At 40.6% G+C, this 20,768-nt stretch overlaps 1 protein-coding gene across 2 annotated transcripts; it reads left to right on the top strand.

Annotated features, from left to right (window-relative positions):
* Positions 1-17,071: 17,071 nt before the first annotated feature.
* On the top strand, positions 17,072-17,875 carry LOC147528956 (uncharacterized). 2 transcript variants are annotated; one of them, XM_086609436.1, is made up of 2 exons: positions 17,072-17,533; positions 17,564-17,875. In XM_086609436.1, the coding sequence occupies exons 1-2, from the start codon at positions 17,072-17,074 to the stop codon at positions 17,873-17,875; spliced, it is 774 nt and encodes a 257-aa protein (XP_086465562.1). The 2 variants fall into 2 exon arrangements, with proteins under 2 accessions (XP_086465562.1, XP_086465561.1); XM_086609435.1 differs by having other exon boundaries at positions 17,072-17,875.
* The last annotated feature ends 2,893 nt before the right edge of the window (positions 17,876-20,768 follow it).

The following is a 20,768-nucleotide window of genomic DNA, read 5'->3' as shown; positions in this document are numbered from 1 at the left end:
CTTGTACTTCACTGAAAACAAGAAGCAGTGTTTTAGCAAGGGGAGAAAAAAAGGAAATAGGTAATGAAACAACAATAAAGTTGAAAGCAAATTCAGTTTAAAAAGTTTAAATGCTTCCACACATCTCAGCTTCACTGTAGAAACTTGACAGTCAAATATTAAACAGTACACCATCTCACTGAGTTTTATGTCATTATAGTAACAACGTTATTAAACTTGATATGGTTTTATTTTTAATTTCAATGAAACATATTTCCTGATCTTTTCATAAAAATGACCTTTGGGAACCGTAGCAATCTAGGCATTTCTTTATTTATCCTGCTGCATCAGCTAATACTTCCAATCAGAAGCTATACTGGAAAGCATATGAAAGCCCTTGCATGGTACTGTAATGTTACGAGCTAGATGTTTTATTAGAACATTTTAAATGAACAAGCTGAAAGTTCTCTTTTATGAAATTATTTGATGTATTACTGTGAACAAGATAGTGTCAGTGGATCTGCAATCTGCTTTTGCAAGGTTGCTCCACACGCCTGCCTTTCTTTTCTGGAATTTGATACCTATTTTTTTCCATCTTGCAAAATTTCTTTTTATCATACATCCTTTTCACAAAGTAAGAAAGGCAAATATATGTATATATTAGCTAAGCAAGCTATTCTTAATCTTTTTTTTTTTTTAAAAAAAAATTTTAGATGGCTTTCCATTATCTGGATAGAATATTGCTAACAATTTCCACTGTTGGTTGAATTTTATAGATGGTTGTAGCTGCTGAGAACTGTCCAATAGACAAGAAGTTGTACAAGAACCAGGAAAATTTGAAGCCCGGGCTTAACCCAGTCTTCTCACTGAGTTTCTGCACAGGACTGTGGAATTTATGGAAGGTAGGAGTTTTTAAAAATAGAGTTTTGCAAAATAACTCATTTTGGAGTTAATGAAGAGACTTAGTATAAAGGAGACTGAAAGTCTCGTTTGTGCTTCAACAAGCTTTGTGAATGCTCTGAATATTTGAAAATCCAGCAGCCATCTAAACCCGACCCACAAACTGCCAAGTCTCCAAAAATCATAGGCAACTTCTGAAAATACGGAGTTTTAAGTGCAAGTCCTTAAATCCTTTTTAAATCATGTCTCAAAAGAAATTCTCTCCAGCCTTCAGAAAGTTGGGGAAATGGAAAATGATCAGAAATAATTTGCCTCATTTTTGAGCATTCATAAAGTGAGAAGAAAAACGTTAGAAAACAGAAAAGAAATTGTTCTCCATACAGCTTTCAAACTAGATGTAGGTCAGGAGTAAAAAGGGGATTGCATTCCACAAGAAGCGTTGCAGTACAGACTGGAAATAGAAATAAATAAGTAATGCCATAAATACATAAAAAGGAAAATTTTTTTTTTTTCAGAATCGCTCTATTGGTTTGGAATAAATATGCACTAGAGAAGTTGCTTTCTAACTTACCAAGTGACAGAACAACTAGAAACAGTAATGACTAAAATCAATGTATGACTCCTCCATTTCTTTATTGCATCATAGGATTTAGGGGAATTTAGTATCAAGCTAAGTCTAACTCATGTTTCTGATAGGATCAAGGAAATAATTGACTTGGTGCTGGAATTTTTGTCCAGAGTTGTGTCGAATTGTGTAGGTGACCACAAATAGAATTTACTCTATTGGAGTTCTGACTAGGAAACTGAATTTCTTGAAAGAAGATAAAATAGGAGAAATTTTTCCTTCACTTATAACATTTCCTAGGAGCCTGTTTCCATGTTTACAATATTGGTGGTGTCAGTGTAATAGAAGGAAGAGTTAGATAAGAGCTAGATCTGTACTATTTTCCACAATATATTTCGACGTCTTCATATGATTTTTGGCCTGGATCTTTGTTAACTCAAAAAGCTAACTCATTTCACTGAGCACAGCATCATGCTTTGAATAAATCTTATTTAACAGCAAGTTGTTAGCTTACTGCTGACCTAAGATCATGTCAAGTGAGGAACTTCACCTGAGGTACACATAAACAGTTGTAAACACTGTTCTGCAGAAATGCATATGAAGGTGTAAATCAAAACTAGTCCTAAACCCAATGTGATTTTCAGATAATACTACGCACAAATCACTGTATGTCAGATCCATCCAAAAGCAAGTCCATGAATCAAACAGATTTACACCTTCTTACCTTAGAATTAAGTTTAGCCCAGGACATCAATGAGAGTAGGCAGAACTTATGTTCAGCTCTGCTAAAGACAAAATGAAATGCTGAGAATCAGCCCATTTTTTCCACAGAATGGGCCAAACACTGCCCTTGGTTACATTCCCAGAGTTCAGATAACATGAGTATAATTGAAAGCAGTTTTGGTTCAATATTTCTCGTATTTTAGAAGCTATGGAGCAATCAAGCAATGTGACCTTTGGTGGTCCACCAAAGAGTCAAGTTCTGCTCTGTATGGGATCCAGACTAATCAATATCCTATTATGATCACAGCCTGTTTTGTTTTTTTTTTTTAACAACTGAGACTTACTGGGAATAGCCTGGATAAAACATTTCTCCCTGCAACAGCTGAGGCTCAGCAGATTCACCAACTATTAGCTTGTTAAATCTATGCTTTTCAATAAAATGATGTGGAAGTTTAAGCTGTATTGTGCCATATGGTACAGACATACCCAATCTTTACTAACTCAAGCACTCCTTATAAAGCCAAATCTCCAAACGACATCCACAAAGACTTTCTGAGAGTTTAGAATGCTACATCAGTCCATATAAATAAAATAAAATAAAAAAAAATGAGGATAGCAAGCTTAGATTAACTTGGCAGGTGTAATAGGGGTATAAAAATCAGAAGCATGGTATAAGGTCAGTGTTGGTACAGGTCTAATTTTTCTCTTGGATGACAGAAGACAGAATTCACTGAAGGGAATCTGAACCTCGCAGGGAGCCAATGACTTTCCATGAGCTAGGACATCATCCATTGGTTTCAAGCAGCAGGGTGACTGATAGCATCCTTGACTTGAAGAAATACGGGATGAAATCCTGCCATTCATGTCAATGGCATCTCTCCAGCTTCCTTCAGTGTGGTCAGACTACCATTTGCGAGATCAGTGCAAAACAAGGATGGCACTACAAGTGTGCCTGAGCACACATGTTGGCAAGTAAAGGGGAGAAAAAGCACTGGACCCGTTCCTGTTTTCTCAAAACCTTCTCCAAGGAAGCAAAGCCAGGGTGTCTCCATGTGTGCTCAGCTGTATTTTAATTCAGGAATAGGGAGGAAAAAGCACAAACACTACCCAGGGTACGTTTTTTATTTCAGAATAAGCTTGTTTTCTTAAAACAAAATAGCCAACAGCCCTGCTATTAAAATCAATAACGAACTAAAATCAGGTCACAGTTGTCCTTTGATTTTTAAGATGCCCGTTTTTATGGTAAACAGCACCTTTAACTAAATCACTGAAGAACAAATTTGGTGAACTTGTGGGTCAGATTAACAAAGCAGTTTCAGTCGTTTGCACTCACCTCCCGGTACAGCTTGCATGTGTGCAATTTACTATTTAAACACATTACACTAGCTATCATGGCAACAGTGGGATGAAAGATAGAAAACGCTATACCCCTCATGTGCATGGACTGTTTTGCAGTGAGACGGGTCTATGAAGCACCTCTGGGAAGGGGTCTGGGCAGGGGTCCTGCCACCCCACATTCTTGTCGCAGCGTGGTGCCACGCACGGGGACAAACCCAGTCCCTCACTGCTGTCCCATCACGGGGTGCTGGGGCAGATTTTCTCCCAGGGGTCTTGTGGATGGGTAAGGAGCTCCTTCTGCTCTTGGCAAGCATGTTTCCTGTTGCTCTTGTTACCTGTGCTGAGGGTGAGGAAAGAGGTGGAAAAGTTTGCTGCTCTGTCCATGGAGATTTCAACTGTCTCTAGCCAGAGCCCATGTGTCAGGTTTTGAGAAGCGAATTTGGTATAACTAGAATACTTTAGGAGGATGCAGCTCTTCAGTGACTCCATCCCTCTTGGGCTGGGATTTCTCTGTAGTGGCTACAGCAGGTCATGAAAGTAAAAACAGTGAATATAAAGACTTTTTATTTAAGCTTCATACTGCACTATATTAAGCGTTCCTTTGCCCGGATGTTTGTCTGGGTTAGGAGTAGCTGTTAGAGTAGCGAGGAGAGAAAGAATGAACCTCTGAAGTCTTTCAAACTCCTGTTGGAATTTGGTAACGCACAAAAGAGTCTGCATGAAACAGCCCTTTTTTTTTTTTTTACCTCTTCAAAGCAGGCTAGGAAATCTGTAGTATATCACTCTCTATTCTGCATCCACTTCATCACTCTTTGCTATGCTAGTGGAAAACTAATGAAATTTGACTTTCCTGTTTGAGGGAGGCAGGATTACTTTTCTGAGACTGAGTAGAACTTTTCAAGAACCCTTTAAGTCCCATTGAAGTCAAAACCATGTGTCCCTAAGGCCATGGCTTGAGATCCTGTAAGCCAAGAGCTAACACTGTATGCATCCTTAAAACTGAAATAATGAGAGGTCCATAACTGTTGTGGTATGGGCACATTTGCTCTAAGTATCTGAATTAAGCTGACCTTTTACATACTAATGTTCCATTGCTGCTAATAAAAAAAAAAAAAAAAAAAGCATTTTTTCAGAGATGGGAGTAAGAAGAAATATTACTAATACTTTAGTAAGAACTATATATTCTAACTGCAATGAAATGAGAAAGGTCAAATTTTCTCTCCTATCTTTTTTTTTTTTTTGTATTCTCTAACTTCTCACCCATCTTTGTTGTACTAATGAAATTAAGATATCCTTCATGATATAACTGTGAGCTGGGGGGATCTAAATTACCTTCATCTGGCATCGTTCCAGTATACTATAAATGAGGTAATTGTCCTTGACTATAAAATTTGCATTTTCAAGACTTAATTGCTATCATTACATCTTTTTGTAATTCTATTAATTTAACTGAATGGAGCATTTGGTTTTATGGTAAAAATTTGCATTAAAACATTGTACATCTAAATAGAATTTTAATATTTGCGTCAAAAGCTCAGTACAGTTGTCCCACAGGACCTAAATAATTTCACAAGAAGAGAAGAGGAAGCAGTCGCACTTTAGGTCAACAAACAGGTTTTCCTTTGGTGAATATTAATAGAACTTGCTGTAACAAGCATCGTGTGCTGAAAATCACTCCTGTCTCAGCTTTGCAAAAGTCTTATTAATCTATGAATTCCATACCGTAATTGTTAACAGGAAATGTATTCACCCAGATACAGCGTAGGTAGGATGTATGTTTGTTCTGTCTGGGAAGGATGTGTGCCAAAGAGGTCTTGTCTTTTTAAGGAATCATGCCTTCCCTGTTTTGAGTCCTTCTGCCCTTCTTAGGCTATAGCTTTAGAAAGCACTGAATGCACAAGCAACACTTTCTATACAGTCTTACGTGTGCACGTAGTCATCAAGCCAAGCTCCACCGTGCTATGAAATGAATTAATTGGTCATTAGGAAAGTATTTCTATCTTGTGTGTTGGACCTCCTTCAGCCATTACGTAGCTAATACCACATAACCTTTTAGACCTTCTCTTTTTTAGTTTTCTTCCTTTCTTCATTCTTTTCTGGCAACAGATGGTACTTTGGCCATGCAAAGACTATGGACAAATGGTTAAAGCAGGGCGAGGAGTCTGAACTGGCCGAACACCTTGCAGTTGCAATGATGCCACGTGCACTCTTTTTATAAATGGGGCCCAGTGGTAAGGTAAGACTGTGTTACCAAGTATACACAATTTGAAACCAAATCACTACTTTTTTAGTGGATTTACATGGTACTTGGTGCAACGGGATCTCATGTCGGGTCTTTGGAGGTATTTTAAGACACTAGATCCCTTGGGAAGCAGATCCCTTGTGGGCTGGGTCACAGTCTTAGCCAGGTCCTGCAGGTAGCGACTGACCCATGAGTGAGCAGATAGTATTCCACATTGGTCAGAAAAGTCCATGTTATTTTCCATGCTGTGTTAACAGATATCATTGAGTTGTATAACATACTATTTACAGAAGTAATCAAGATGGATTTGTTTTATATTGAATATGTCAGTGGTTTTCTTTTTGAAAACAATTTTTTTTCAACGTGTGAGTAATATTTCACAAGAGATAGAGTCTGCTTGTGACAGAAATCTCATTAACTACTCTTAATATATGTTGTATTTACTGGACTTCATAATCATTGTGTAATTAAGCTTCACAACTGGCTTGTGAAGCAGAAAAGATGAAGGATGTCTCCATTAAAGAGATTTATGGGATGATGAAATTAAAGACAGACTTCTGAAAGTGTAGAGGTACCACTTCTCATTGGTTTCAGTGCCTAAATACCTCTGAGAGACTGAAGCTCTTGCAAAGCTGTGTAGTAAGACACTAGTGCCAGGCTAGACCCAAAACTGAGAGCACGAGGTGAAGCCTTTATATGACATCATGACTTTTGGGCAAGTGCCACAGTTGTTTTGCCTTCTGCCCGTGTCTCTTGAATGCCAATCACGCTTCCTCACTTTGGGCACAGTGTGATGGTTCAAGGTAGGCTGGAAATGCAATACAAAAGTGATTAATAGAAGAGCAGGTAGCTCTCCTGTTTCTTCTACAGACATCCATGGATGTAGCATTTCTACGGGGTCTGGGCTTTCACTGGAAAAATTTTAGTGTCACAAATGGAGGGAAAGGGCTGCTAAGAGCCACAGCTCAGTGCTGAGTCTCCCAGTCCTACAAGCATCAACCCTGCTATGCCATTGGAGTCTGCTGTGTTGTACTAGGCATGTGCACAGGGTAAGGAGGCTCACAGGGTATCTGCTCTACACAAAGACTCATTTTTTTCCACTTCAGGGAGGACCCTATGCATGTTCTTTCTTAACGGGTGAATTTCGTTTGATGTGAACATTATGTTAAGGCTGAATTCCTAGGCAGTTTATATGATAGTGCATTAGAGGAAGAAAAAAAAAAACCCCAACAAACCAACAAATAAAAACCCAAATCCAAAATAAAATGCATATTCTTTTGAAAAATCCAGGTCTAGCTGTTAGCGTCAATTATTTCAAACACCTACTGACTTTTCTGGCACATCTATCTCATTGAATCTGGGAAGTGATTTTATGTGCTTTAAGCATTTGATCACATAATCAGCTTCTGCAAAGCAACGCAAAGGATCCTGAGCATTGTCCTGGCAGATAGTCGCGTCAAACCTGACACAGAAACAAACATAAGGGAACAATTGTTGTTAAAACACATTGCGTCACTTTGCATGCTAAAGCATTTGCTCTGGTAATCCACCATGCTGACGTGTCCCTCTGCTGATGCCATCTGAGCAGGGACTGCATCCTTAAAGTTGACATGTGCATCACATTACAGCAGTGATTTTGTTATATATCATCGGCATAATGGATATTCAGAAGAGATTCATAATCTTGAAAGGTGGCTTGAATCCACAGATCTCATCCATGTTCTGGTGACTCAGAGCATTCTGGAAATTCATTTTATAACATCTCACGCTGGCTTGGGCAAAGGCAAAGTAAACAGTCGCCTAGAGCAGCAGACTTGGGAGAGAGGCAGTCCAGGTTTCGTTTCCTACTCGCTCTCTACTGACGACGACACGAATACAATCCTCTAACCTGCCTCTCCACTGTCCCTCCCACTCTCCTTTCTCCAGTTTAATTCTTCTGGAAATCTAAAGATGTCTTTTTGCCTTTTCCCAGTCTCTTTGTCTCATTCACTCCTGCTGGTTTCTCCCAGCTTTTCTCCTCCAGGGAGACTCCTTCCTAGTTGGGCCGTTCCAGGAGTGAGGGGATTCCCTGTCCCCTCCCAGCCTCCCATCTCTTTCTGCCAATAACTATTTACTCCTCACTTTTTGCCGCCTTTGCTGAATAGTCTCAGCCAGCCTTGGGTTTATGGTAGCATGAGCTATGTGAGAAATACACATCCCTGTGCAAAAGTACACCAGGTCATTCGCCCGTGATAGGCATTGCTTTAAAAGAGCTTTTCCATATTGGAAAAAAAGCAGACAGATGTAGAAATCTTTGTTGTGTTGCTTATGAGTCATGGGATTAAATGAGACAAAAGTAAGATGGTGTCAGCATGAGACCAAATCCCTGGAAAGGTGTGGCTTGCTCCGTTGGTAACGCTGTTCACGCAACGTAAAATTAGATTACAGAATTCATTGCCATGGGATGTTACAGAAGCCAAAAGGCATAAGCGGCTTCAAAAGGGAATTAGGCAAATTGTTCTATCAATGACTGTCAAACACAGTTATCTAGATGCAGCATCAAGGAAACCCCTAAAAGTGGTTGCTGGAAGCTATTTGGCTATACCAGTGCAAGGATCACGCTCCCCACCGACCGAGAGTTCCTGAGCAGTGTTAAGGCTGAGCTTTCAGCCTCTCTCGGTAACACCTGCCTCATGGTTGAGGTGCACTACTGAGGGCTTAGTCATCTGAAAGTTACATCACTTGAAAATGAAGTTAAGGGAAGCCTGTTCCAAGTGACGGTTTCTCCTATCTGTGTTGAAAACACTTTAGGATGAGATATAAATTACCTAGTTTAGTGCCCTGAACTTCTCTTATGATTTGTACTTTTGTCCAGTGAGTTTGGTCGCTTTGTCTGTAAAAATGAGCAGAGTTCAGAAAAGACTGTTCTTCCAAGCAAGAAAGCAAGCCCTCAGATAGTCTGTGTGGGTGTTGTTCATACATGTACTACGTGTCCTTCCGCATGGATTTATTTTTCCCTTGTCTCAAAGCTTTGGATTGCCTTGACTTGCTCGACTTGGCCAATTCTACCTCCTTCTGGCATACGTGATACGTACTCCTTCCCTCAGCCTATACTGAAAGAAGCTGCCGAGGTGTGCCACCCTTTTAGAATGACAAACCAGAAACCTTCCCTTGAGAGTAATGCAAGTTCCTGAAATCAGTAGACTGGCAATTTGAATTACCACTTATCCAAGCAATGACAGAAGTCTCTGCAAGGCTTCTCGCACGTTGCTGTATGTACAACTACCATACGTAAGAGAGCAGCAGATCCTTCACTCGTTTGACTCATTATTTTTGCCTAAGGAAGTGGAGTTCACATATGTAGGCATTTATTTATTTATTTATTTATTTGCTGCACTCACTGTCTCAGATCCCCACTGGCAACGGCTGTTATCGAGACAATCTTGTGAAGGGAAGCAGGGAACTGTGAGTAATCTGCCAAGTGTGAGGTCAAACACAATGGTTTTGCTTACTGCTCTCAAAATTCGAATTAGCACAATGCCTCCAGTAAGTGTTGGAATCTCTTCAGGTGGTGCTGGTGGTGCCTTGGCGAAGGTGCTAGAAAGAGTGGGGAGAAAGCTTGCAAGGTGGCAAATAATACATTGATAGTTGGCCATGACCTTCTTCTGTGTTCTTTTAATGCTCTTCCGGTACATCTCAAGGAGACTCTGGAAGTACGTTGGAGGATAAAATTGTGGCCACTGGAGTTAATACCAACTTGCTAGCACCTTCTGGGTACAAGGAGGATTTGGGACTGCACGTGCCATTGGAGTTCTAGCAGGACCTTTGCCTGGGGCTCAGGGAGGTTCAATGGGGATTCAAGGTTCGAGCCAACAGAGCTGCAGGGAACTTAAGTGGTACAAAGAAGCATTACCTAATTTTGACATCCAGAACCTAACTGTGTTTGCTGTTTCTTGGAAGGATATGTTATTTCTTCTGTTCAGCCTGAGATTTCAGTGGGATTAGTATCTCAGATTCTTCTTTCTTAGCCTGTCCTCTGTTCAATCAAGTAAAAATTGGACTCCATATCTCTTCTTCCTTTAAGAAATAAGTATCTGTAGATATGCATCTGTAAAATAAACCTCCAAACCTTTGGAGGCTTATCTTTCATTAATTATATATGACTATCTGTTACTTTCTAATCTCTTAAAAATTTTCCTTATACAAACGTGATAGGGTTTTAGTTGATAATTCTGCAGGTAATGAATTGGACTTTGACAGACACTCAGCAAAGAGCCTCTGGATGTAAAAATGAAACTACTGGTGTAAAAGAATTATCTGTACTAACCACTGGAAACAGGCTGCAAAAATTGAGGTTGTTGAGCAATGCCTACGTTGTGAAGTAAGAACATGGTCAAGTACAACAAACCCTGTGGTCCATATGCCTTGTCTCTCCGTTGGAGTTTGTTAACTCCGCTGTAGCTGAGATTTAGATCAATTACACTACATACTGCTGAGATCATGTTTTTTGCTGACAGACAGGCTTGTATCCTACTCGCTCTCATCCATCTCAGCCACGTTAGCAACTTCAAAGGCATTAAGGAGTGAGCAAGCCTGACCTCCTTCTCAGCCCCGAGTGAGCTTGGGGAAAGATTTTTTTTCACTCTGTGTTTGTGTGTGGAAAACACAGATAGCAGTTGAGCCTTTGTAGGCACTTTGAGTAGAGCTGGATTGCTTTGGGTGCTATGCAAGGGTTGATATGTAGGTGACACCACAGTGCACTACGCATTCAAGCACACTGAAAGTAGAATTTTTGAGAAAGGTGTTTGTAGATGCAGTCTTTTCAGTCCTTGATACTGATCTGTAGAGTTAAGCTCCTCCAGTCAATTTAAGATTTGCAGAAATGGTTAGGCTCAAATAGCATGAATGCATCCATTTATTGTTTTTTTTAGCCACTTGATCTAAAACTGTTTCTTAACAAAAATTTTTAAATTAAAGATAATTTTCTTAATATTCTTGCATCATACTACTCTAGTTTAACAGCTAAGGCAGAAAATGCACACCGTTTTTAAAGCTTTTAATGTTTTGGTTTTTTTTAAAAAAAATGCACTTGACTTCTGGAAAGGTCTGTAAGTTCATTTTAAGTTGTGGTGAAACACCAAACAATTACTTGTCTATCCATTTGCGGCTTAGCCCCACTTCCTGAAGTTTTCCTCCCCTGTATGGTTTAGTTTCCTTTCGCCTTCTCTCTCAGTGCTCTGTTTATTATTCTTACAGCTTAAAGTTTTCTTCTTTCCTAGCCATTGGTTTGTCAGTTATGATCAAGTGTCAAAATGAAAGCAAACATAAGCATCAATTATCAAAAATTGCACAGTCTGTTTACATATTCCTTAGCAGAAAGGATTTTTCTCTCAATGCATACCGGATGTGAATTGTAACCAGACACATGAGCTGTCTACGTACTCATTTTCACAGCTGAAATCTAACAGCTAGGTTGGGTAATCCAGTATTTACCTGCTAGGCATGGAGTTCTTGCAGTATATGAGCAATACTTTTAAATCTTTTAATACTGGAGGTTATTCAAATGTATTTCAAGTACCATCTTTTCTGCAGGAAGAACTTTTTAGTCTCTTCTCCATAGGAAGGCTGTAATATCATCTCAGGTTACATGATCTTCCTATTTTAAATTCTTTTGCATTTTATTTCTCTCCACCTCCCACACTTTATTTTTTACTGAACCAAATGATAGGCAAAACTAAGATTTATTTTTTTTTTAAAAAAAAGGCAGAAGCATGACACTGAAGAAGGTCGCTTTTAATTTTGCTACCATAAAACACAGTCTTGTCTTTATTATGGGGAAAAAAAAATCAAACCTTAGCTGATATGTTAGAATTTCCTCTACATTTAATGTATAAAGAAAGCTACTTTTTGCAATCCATAATTTTTTTTTTTCAGTTTATAATCAGACTTTCCTTTTCAGTACAATTGTAATGAATTATAGACAAGCTTATTCTCTCCATTAGAAGAAGAAACATTAAATAGGCTAAACCGACAGTTCTCAAGATTCAGGGGGTTTTTATAAAGATTTGCATTTCGTCCCCACTCGTTTGTAGAGCATACGCTGCAGACACCCTGATCATACAAGCCTTCCCCCTCTATGTGTCTGCTGGGAAGCATTATTAACTCACTCCAGAAATGCAAAAAGTTTATTCTGTATTGAAATGTGCCAGCCCATTTGATGCCCATTGGGTCTGCCCAATACAGATCTGTCTGCCCAGATGGGAGAAAATCAAACCAAAGCTCAGATAGGTGTCCCCACAGATTGTTCCTTTCCACCTTGGCCTCTGGGTCAATGTTAACTGCTTATTGTGCAAGCTGAAGTAGATCCCTGAGTTCACAACACGACTTCAGGAAGTTCTTTGTGGCTCTTTCAGCATGAAAACACAGCTCCATGGATCGGATGGCAGGAATGTGGACTTAGACTATAAATTGGTTTAGGTAACGATGTCATTATTCTTTTACTCAGTGAACAGTGATTCAAATCATAAGCTAATGCTTTCCACATAGGTGGTAGGGAGAACAGCTGCTGCCTTGAGAGAAACCAAAACATTCCACTTTGAAAGTGTCTTTATAAAGCCATATGAATATATTTTTCATTTTGTGTCCCTGGGAATATTTAAGCCCAAGCAGGTTTAGGAGTAGCGCTGCTGAAATATTGCAGTGAGAGCTGTCATCAAGCCCTTCCTAGTGTTTGGGTCACTTTGGCACCTGCAGTCTTGAGATTTTGAAGATTGCTAACTCAAATCAACCTTAGTCTGAATGCAGTCTGAGCTACTCCTTCAGAGATTTGCACCTTTGACTGACAGTCCTGTTTGAAACAGGCAGCAAGCCTGCTAATTTTTGCCAGTCATGGCAGGTTGTTTCAGTGTTTTTTACCCTCGATATGAAGATGGTCTACTAGAATCTTTGAATTTTCACATTTGAAGCCATTGAACCTTTCCCCACTGGTAAAATCATGTATCTACTCTTGCTTTATGTTAAAAGCTTCCAGGTTATCTGCACACATGATTGTGCTGCAGGTCTGCAGAGATACCCAATTTCCTTCTGTCTGAAAGCCACTGAGATGTCCTGTCTTGCTTTTCCCTGCAGTTGAAATATCTAGAGCACTTCTTGATATCATCAGTGGGCTGCACATGGAGCTGGGCTCTGTTTCTCATTTCTCTGCTGGTGTGAAAGATTCGCAGAAACACCTAGGTGTGGATGAGGGTGAGAGCAGAAGGATGGCAATCTCTGGCTGGCCAGCGGCCCCTTGGGGTACTGTTACCATCCAGCGTAAGGCAGAGAAGCCTGTGACAACTCCTGTCTGTTTTGGGTATAGAGGCAGAAGAAAGGGAACATATGACTTTCTTCTATGACTTACTGTGCTGTAAAAGGATTTTAAAGAATCTTTGGGGAAAAATTTAGACCTCAGATGCACACATGTGGATCTCATTGATTTCATAGGAGGCCATGCGAGTGTGTACATTAACAGACAGAATATGGCTTTTGATCTTTAAGAGCAATTAATGCAAAGTATGGAATTGCACTACTGTGTAATAGGATATTTTTTACTACTTTGTTAAAAGTACTCCCCAAACTCAAATACAAAACAACACAGCTTCCATGGTCTTATAACAGCACATCTTTGCCAGTGCTTATCACCTTCTGACACTGTTTATAAATGTGTTTGGCTGTTATGCTTTGAACTTCAGTAAAACATTTGTACTTAATAAAAAAAAACCCAAGCACCTTCCTGTCCTCACATCCGTCCATGCTCAGGAAGGCCATTATAATTGGAAGAAAAAGGAGAAATAACTGCCATGACTATCTGCAGGGACTCTCCCAGGACCGTTTCTTTCCTGCTGCCATGTGAGACACAACCATGATGGCAAAGGCCTCATTCCATAAGCAGGCAAGCACAGAGCATTTCAACATGTGCTTACATATATGAACCTATAGGTTGCCAAGTACCTCTCATAGCTAATATCTGAAGGAGTGTGATGGATTAAAAACCTCTGCTGGCACAGACCTTGCAAAGGTGTGCAAAACTGACAGCTTGAAGGTGGTTCCCCAGGGTCTACACCTTGAAACTGCTGCAGTCGCATCTACCAGTGAGTGGGTGGTAATGAAATGCAACAAACCTCAACTGGAGGTGTCTTTGCTTTCATTTTACCTGCCTGAAATTCTCAGTGTGTTGGACCAACAGATGTATTCACCGTGAAATGTGAAGCTTGGAAAAGTTCCCACAAATATTGCCTGGGAAAACAAGTCCAGGAGTGAGCAAGAGGCATCGAGCAAAGTCCACCTGTGATGGGCTCTCAAATGGAACAGCAAACTCTTCTCAAAGCCTTTCTTCACCAGTGAAATGGCACAGTGTGCCTCTTGTAGAAGCAGCTAATGTAAGGTCTTTTCAAGCCTCTTTATTAAGCTGTTGAATTGAGAATAAAAGAGAGTTAAACTGTTGGAGTTACTTTGTCAAAGTAACAGTCTCAGGTGAAAAGGAGGATTGGTGTATCACCTCAGAACAAGAATTTACATGTTTCCATTTGAAGCAAACTGTGGTCTTGTTCCCGGTTCCCCTGTCTGTTGGTTACACAAGAGGCCTTTCTCCTGAAAGGTTTCCGTAAGTCTCCCCAGCCGTTAAGATTCTTTTTGTTCCCGCTTTTGTACTCGAGAGTCTCAATCTTTTTGGCTAAAGTCTTCAGTATATTTTCACCTTCAGGCAGAACCCAAATCTAGAAAATTTCCACCTGGTGCTCTAGGTGAGATTGTATGAAGTCGTGAACAATGGAAGGCAGGTTAATAACAGAAACTTGCATGCAGCCCTAGCTATAAATAGCACTTGCATTTTAGCAATAAAAAATATATCTCTCTTACTTTATTTCTATTGTGCTGAATCTCTGAGTCCAATGGATTTAATATTTTTTGCTATTAAGCTTCATAGATTACCGCTGACATCATAATATTCTATGAAAAGCCATCCAGATCAATGAGTTCTAATTTTGTTTGTATTTTCATTGATTAGTTGATTGTATCAGATGTCATTTATTCCATCCATATCCACACTTATAAAACATTTAATATTATTTTTGATTAAACTAATCTGGTGTGAAAAAACATTTTTTCATCCCCTTCCCCATCCCGTCAAGCAACAACACTGCCTGTAAAAAATTGACTGAAAAAAAAAAGAAAGCTGCAGAGAGCTTTTACAAAATTAAAATAAAAAAATAATCAAGTATCTGGTCTGTCATGCCCTGTTAGAGTATTAGAAAATCGTTACTTTGCAGCAAATTGCTACAAAGGTAGAAGTGAGGAACAGAGTAGTAAAAGTATTGGCATACATGGAGACAATGTACAGTTTAGCACCCATCTGCTGTCCCCTTTGAAGTGGGAAGATATGCCTGCAGTGCTTTGGAGAGGAGAAAGACTATGTACATAATGCTGTATTATAATGAACCTTTTCAGTGTGTAATACAGTAAAATCCCTGTTATCTGAATTCCATATTCTTCAATTACTGTAACTTATGATTCAGATAAATGGGAATCACCAAGATATAAACTTGCAGAGTTTATTAACTCACTGGATATTAATATCTTCCTAGTATTATTTATATAATCTGCAGCATGATCTGGCACATAAACACAGTGAGTTTAGTTTATTTTACCAATTCAGCGTGAAATATCTCTTGCACCAAAAAATGCATTCAAGTTAGACCTCAGGGTACAAATCTGAATTTATGTTAACTGGGTTTTATATGTTCAAGGTTGGAAGTATATCCTAATAGATTCATCAGAAAGGAGGATAGTCAGTCCAGATAAAAATAAGAAATTATTATCTGTATTGCAGCATATGTAGAAGTGGAGATAGGATCTACCTTCATTCTTTTCCAGCTCCAGGAAGATTCTAGATAGTATTTTGGATTGGTTCTTTGTTTTATTTATATTAGCTGAGAAGAGAAAGTCTTGGGGCAACTGAAACCCTGTGGTAAATTGACTGAAGTAGGCGCAGATAGATTATCTGTGAATTTTGTTTCTGGCATTACAAGTGAGAGAGGATGCTGAAGGTAGCTTTTCTGAACATCAAAGGTACAGATAAAGTTTATTGTCCGTGGGACACTTTGGTTGGATGTAGAGCCAGCCTAATTAAACATGGGCATACATTAGACACTTAAATCTCTAGCTTCTGCCTGCCTTTTTGCTTAGCATTTGGTTGGTGCTGAATGCTTGTTTCATTTTTATTTAGTGTATTCATGCAGCTAAAGTTTGTCTAAGTTTATTTTCTCTGAAGGAAAATGTGTACATGGGAGTCCAGAATGCCTTGGCCTCTTTTGGGCACTGTGTTACCTCCTCGCTGACTGGCAGGGGCATGAAAGGCCACAGAGATTGTCCCCCTGTAGAGTGAGTGAATCGGGTGTGTTTGTTTTTGAGGTGGGAAAAGAAGTGTCATCCAACCCTAGTTTTCTTTTTGGTGCTCAAAGATGACATAAAAGCTGGATGCCAGAGAAGAATATCCATTGGGAGGGGAAGAAGCCAGCCCTGCACTGCTCCATGATTGGGACTGACTGTGTTGTTGCTGGGTGGAACAGTGCAATGCTGTCGCTGCTCCTGCTCCGGCACCGTGATGTTTCAGTTCCAGATTGTGCTGACTCACATTGAAGAAAACACCATGCACAGACACAATGCACTGTAACTCTTTTCCTTTCCCCCAGTAACCTCGGTAAGTGTTTGGTTTCTTTTTTGCTGTCTATGGCTAGTGTGGTGCTAATATAGCTTTACTGTTAGAATTAATAGGAGGGGGAAAGGCAACCTTGTAAACAAACTGGTAGGAGACAGGTTAATCTTGGAGAGGGCATTCAAATGCAGCCTGCATTTGTGGTACATCCACCTCCCTTTAAAGCTGATCAATCCTGATAACTCGCCCATCTCTACAAACCGCACTTGTTAGAGCTGTGTTCTTAAATGGGAGAAGTGCTTGCAATGCCCATTTACAACTGTATTCTGTTTAATTAGTCAGCACAGCCAGTGCTGCAGGGATAGATCGCTTGCCTTTAAAGATTTGAGAATGTTAATAGTACAGTATATCATTTTAATTATTATTGGATTAATGTTGTGTCTCGAAGAACATCTAATGCAAATCACAAGAAATGGCCTGAAGTGACCCAAGGGTTGTGCTTTATTAGAAAAGTAATAGGTCCATTGCTTAAATATAAAGAGAGGTTCTTTCTTCAAATGTCACTCTGCACTGGGCTTCTGTGTGTGTGTATGTGGAAATGAAATCCTCTTGCTTCCACTTTGTCCACAGAAACTTTCCGTAGCTCGTGCAAAAAATGGCTGAGACAGTAGGTGTAATGCCAAGAGACGAAGAGGAGATCCAAAATAACAGTGATGATGAAGACTCATTTCTGAATCATGATGCCTTAACAGCATCCCCCAGTTGCTCAGCCAGCCCTTCATTAGCCAGCCTTAGTGAAGACAAGGGAAGCTCACATGTGCTCGAAAAACTGTCTGTCCTCTCCAGCAAGGCCGTTGCCCAGGGAAAAGCCCTTGCTGGCCCAGAGATGGTTAGTGGTGGCCAGGCACAGAGGACAGCCTCTAGGTCTGCTGGCCACCATCCAACAGCTGGAAATGCATCATTAGATGGTTCATCATACCCCACAGCAGCTGGTAACCTGCAGCCTGTGGGCATTGCCTCCCCAGGCTCCGAAAGCCCCTGCTGTGATGATGACCCGAGTTTGGAGATGCCCCAGGTCCCAAGGGTGCCCAGCAGGGCCGTTGAGCCCCCACAGGCTGTCACTGCCCTGTCCAGGACCGACCTCGAGGGCTGCCACATGCAGCAGGTGGAAAGCAACACCAAGGGTGATACGTCTCCTTGTAGCCTGGGCCAAGTGATTTGGACAAAGACCGCAAAAGTAATGGAGACCTTAGAAAATAAGAAAAAGGAGGAAAAGGAGAAGTACCGGCTTCAGCTAGCCATGTACCGACGGCTTCTGCTGTTGCGCTCCATCAGGAGCTTGCATAAGCAGCTGGAGCAGCAGCAGGCCAGATTGCAGGAATGCTACGGCACAGTAATAAATACCAAGAAAGAAGTGTTGAAACACATTCGCTCAACCTCACCCTCACCTTCGCCGTAATCGTGTTGCTGCATGCAGAAACGAGCTTTGTAACGCCGCCGGAGCCGTCAGTAAGCTTGCATGCCACAGGGGAGGTGTCCCCATTCCCATGAGTACATGCCCACGTCTGCCGAGAGCGGAGAGGAAATGGCGGCAGCAGCAGAGCAAGGAGAAAGGAGAAGGTAAAGCATTGGCTCCTGAATTTAGCTGGAGGAAACCGGAGCAAGGTTGTACCTGTGCAAGAAGCTGACTCCTGATGTGTGCTCAAAGCCTCACGCTGAAACAGGATATTCGGCATATAAGTTTGTAAAAAGAAAACAAACAAACAAACAAAACAAAACAAAAAAAAACAAACAAGCAAACTAAAAGAAAACAAACTGAGAACCTGGTCTGACACGTGATCTGTGAAGGTGGTGAGATGCAAGAGTTGCCGCCTGCTGAATGTGTGATATGGCACATCTCTCTTCTACTTTCAGCACTAAAAAACCTTAAGCAGAATTAGAGTTCTTTTGTCCGCAAGAATCCCTGAATCTAGAAAGCCAGGATATTTGAAACACTTAAGCTCAGGCTTGACCATATCCACCTAGTTGCCTGTTTTTCATGAAACCGCTAAGGCCATCGTACGTTTGTGACCTCTACCCCCCTATAAAATTTATTCAGATTGACCAGAAATCATTGCGGGAAGGTAGGACAGGCAAACAGATGCACAGGGAGACAGTGCAACTGCCTAAGCCTTATTTCCTTAGGAAAACAAGCTGAAAACAAAGGCCTCATAATCCGGCGTTGCATTGGATACCCAGACTGGCAGTGCCGGGGGAACGTTCGAGGTCTGCACAATTATTAATCTGCTGCTAACTCCCAGTGGCACTGGCGTCTGCAAATCAAGCATATTTTGTGCCTTACTGCTGTCATTTAATGGAAGTTGGTGGCAATTAGCACTTTTTATCCAGGTGTATTAAGACACTCGGAAAACCCTGGAGCACTGTTTCTCCAATTGCAAGGTTAGGATGCCTGCGGGGAATTTGATGTCAGTATGCAACAAACACACAGGGAAAAATGAAAGCGAAAAGATGCAACTTTTTTGTATGCATTTAAAAGGCAATGTGAGTCCCTATTGTTGAACAGCAAATTGAATAGTTGAATGTGCCGGGTTAGGATCTAAAGCAAAAAGTTATTCAAGAAGAAAAGATACTAAAAAGCTTTCTTTACTGGGATTTAAAATGATATGGAAAAATCTCATTTTCTTCAGATATTTATTTCTGATCGTGCTACCTTTCCTTTTTCCTTGTTGATTTTTTGTTACCAACGCTTAGGTAGATGAACGATCAAACAGGTTTTTGGTGTTTTTTTTCTGCATGAAAAGATGAGTCTGTTATTAGAAGTCATATCTTTCTGAGAATAATGTACTGTATACAGGAAACTTTTTATCCTCAGCTTTTTTGTATGTGCATAGAGAGAGGGTGTGTATGTGTTTGTATACGCATGCACTCACACATCCCTGTATACGAGAGGTCATGAAAGGCTGGTGCTTCTTTTTCTGTAGCAGAACCAGGAATAATATCTCAAAATAATCTCTGCTGTCTGCGAGGAGTTTGGTTGATTCGGTTCACATGCACACATCTGTGAGCAAGGTATTGAAGTAATTCAACAATTGAAGTGCAGCACAACATTGTCATTATTCTGTCTTTGTATCTCTGCACACCCAAAATTATGGAAGCCCCCTGGGTATGCACAACCTTAGATAGATTCATTCATCTCCTTGGGCCCTGGTGTAGCCTCTCACACAGCACGAGCCTGAAACTTTGAAGGTAGAATTACCATAGAAACATCCTTGGCATCAAGGAGGTGTTTGAAGAAGCATCCTCTACTGCCTCATTCGGGAGGTTTGGGTTGACAGGGGCCTTTAGTGGGCTGCAGAAGAGAGCTGGGAATCGCATGTGACTGGGAGACGTTACTCCTGAGGTCTGATCCCATCCAGCTCTCTGCTCAGCCTTGGGAAAACTCTTCTCTCTCAGTAATGCACGTTTCCCAAAGAACGCTTAAATATTAAACTCATCTCGAAGGTAACCTGTTCTGTTTTAATATACCTCCCAAGAAGGAAGGTTGATCATGGCCAATAGGGCTACGCAAAGATGTCTATGTTTAAGCCTGTATCCAGGGCTAAACAAGAGCCAGTGACCCCTTCTCACTCGAGGAGGGGAATTGGAAAAAGGAAGGAAGACCCGTGGGTTGAGATAAGAACTATTTAATAATTAAACAAAACAAAGAAGAAAAATTATAACAATGATAATATTAATATGTACAGACAAGTGACATATGGCGCAGCTGCTCAACCACTCCTTGACCAATGTCCAGCCTGTTCCCGGCTAGTGATCCCAGGGCAGGAAGGTGCCAAAACTGCAATGCTGGTGGAGAGAGAGCCGGCCTCGGGAGCATGACGGCGGTGAGACCCTCCAGGGACAGCGACTATTGAGGAAGAGAGCCCCTCCTCAACAAACTTTGGAATTTATAATGAGCATGACGTTACATGGTAAGGAATACCTGTTTCCCAATTTAGCTGTCCATCACCCTGGCCACACTTCCCCCAGGTTCTTGGCCATCTGGGTCATTAGCAAAAACAAGTTGAAAAGTCCTGGATCGCTATAGATACCTGCTGGTAGATACTAAAACAACGTGTCTTATCAACTTTATTCTCACTGAATTGGGTCCTGCAGTCTTTTTAAAAAGGCAGTTTACTTTAGAAATGTAGCTTCTTTGAACAGAAAATTGATTCTATGATTCTATCCCAGTGAAACCAGGACAAAAGATTTGATTTTCTTCTCATTTTTTTTGTTGTACTTCTTGAACCAGGAAAGCCTTTTTGTCATTGGTTAAGAGCAACAGTAAGTGTTCTGTTAAACCAAATGCAATCAAA

The sequence above is a fragment of the Tauraco erythrolophus genome, chromosome 3 (assembly GCF_009769465.1).
Source record: "Tauraco erythrolophus isolate bTauEry1 chromosome 3, bTauEry1.pri, whole genome shotgun sequence".
Classification (NCBI taxonomy): domain Eukaryota; kingdom Metazoa; phylum Chordata; class Aves; order Musophagiformes; family Musophagidae; genus Tauraco; species Tauraco erythrolophus.
This window is presented reverse-complemented; position numbering and strand designations above follow the sequence as displayed.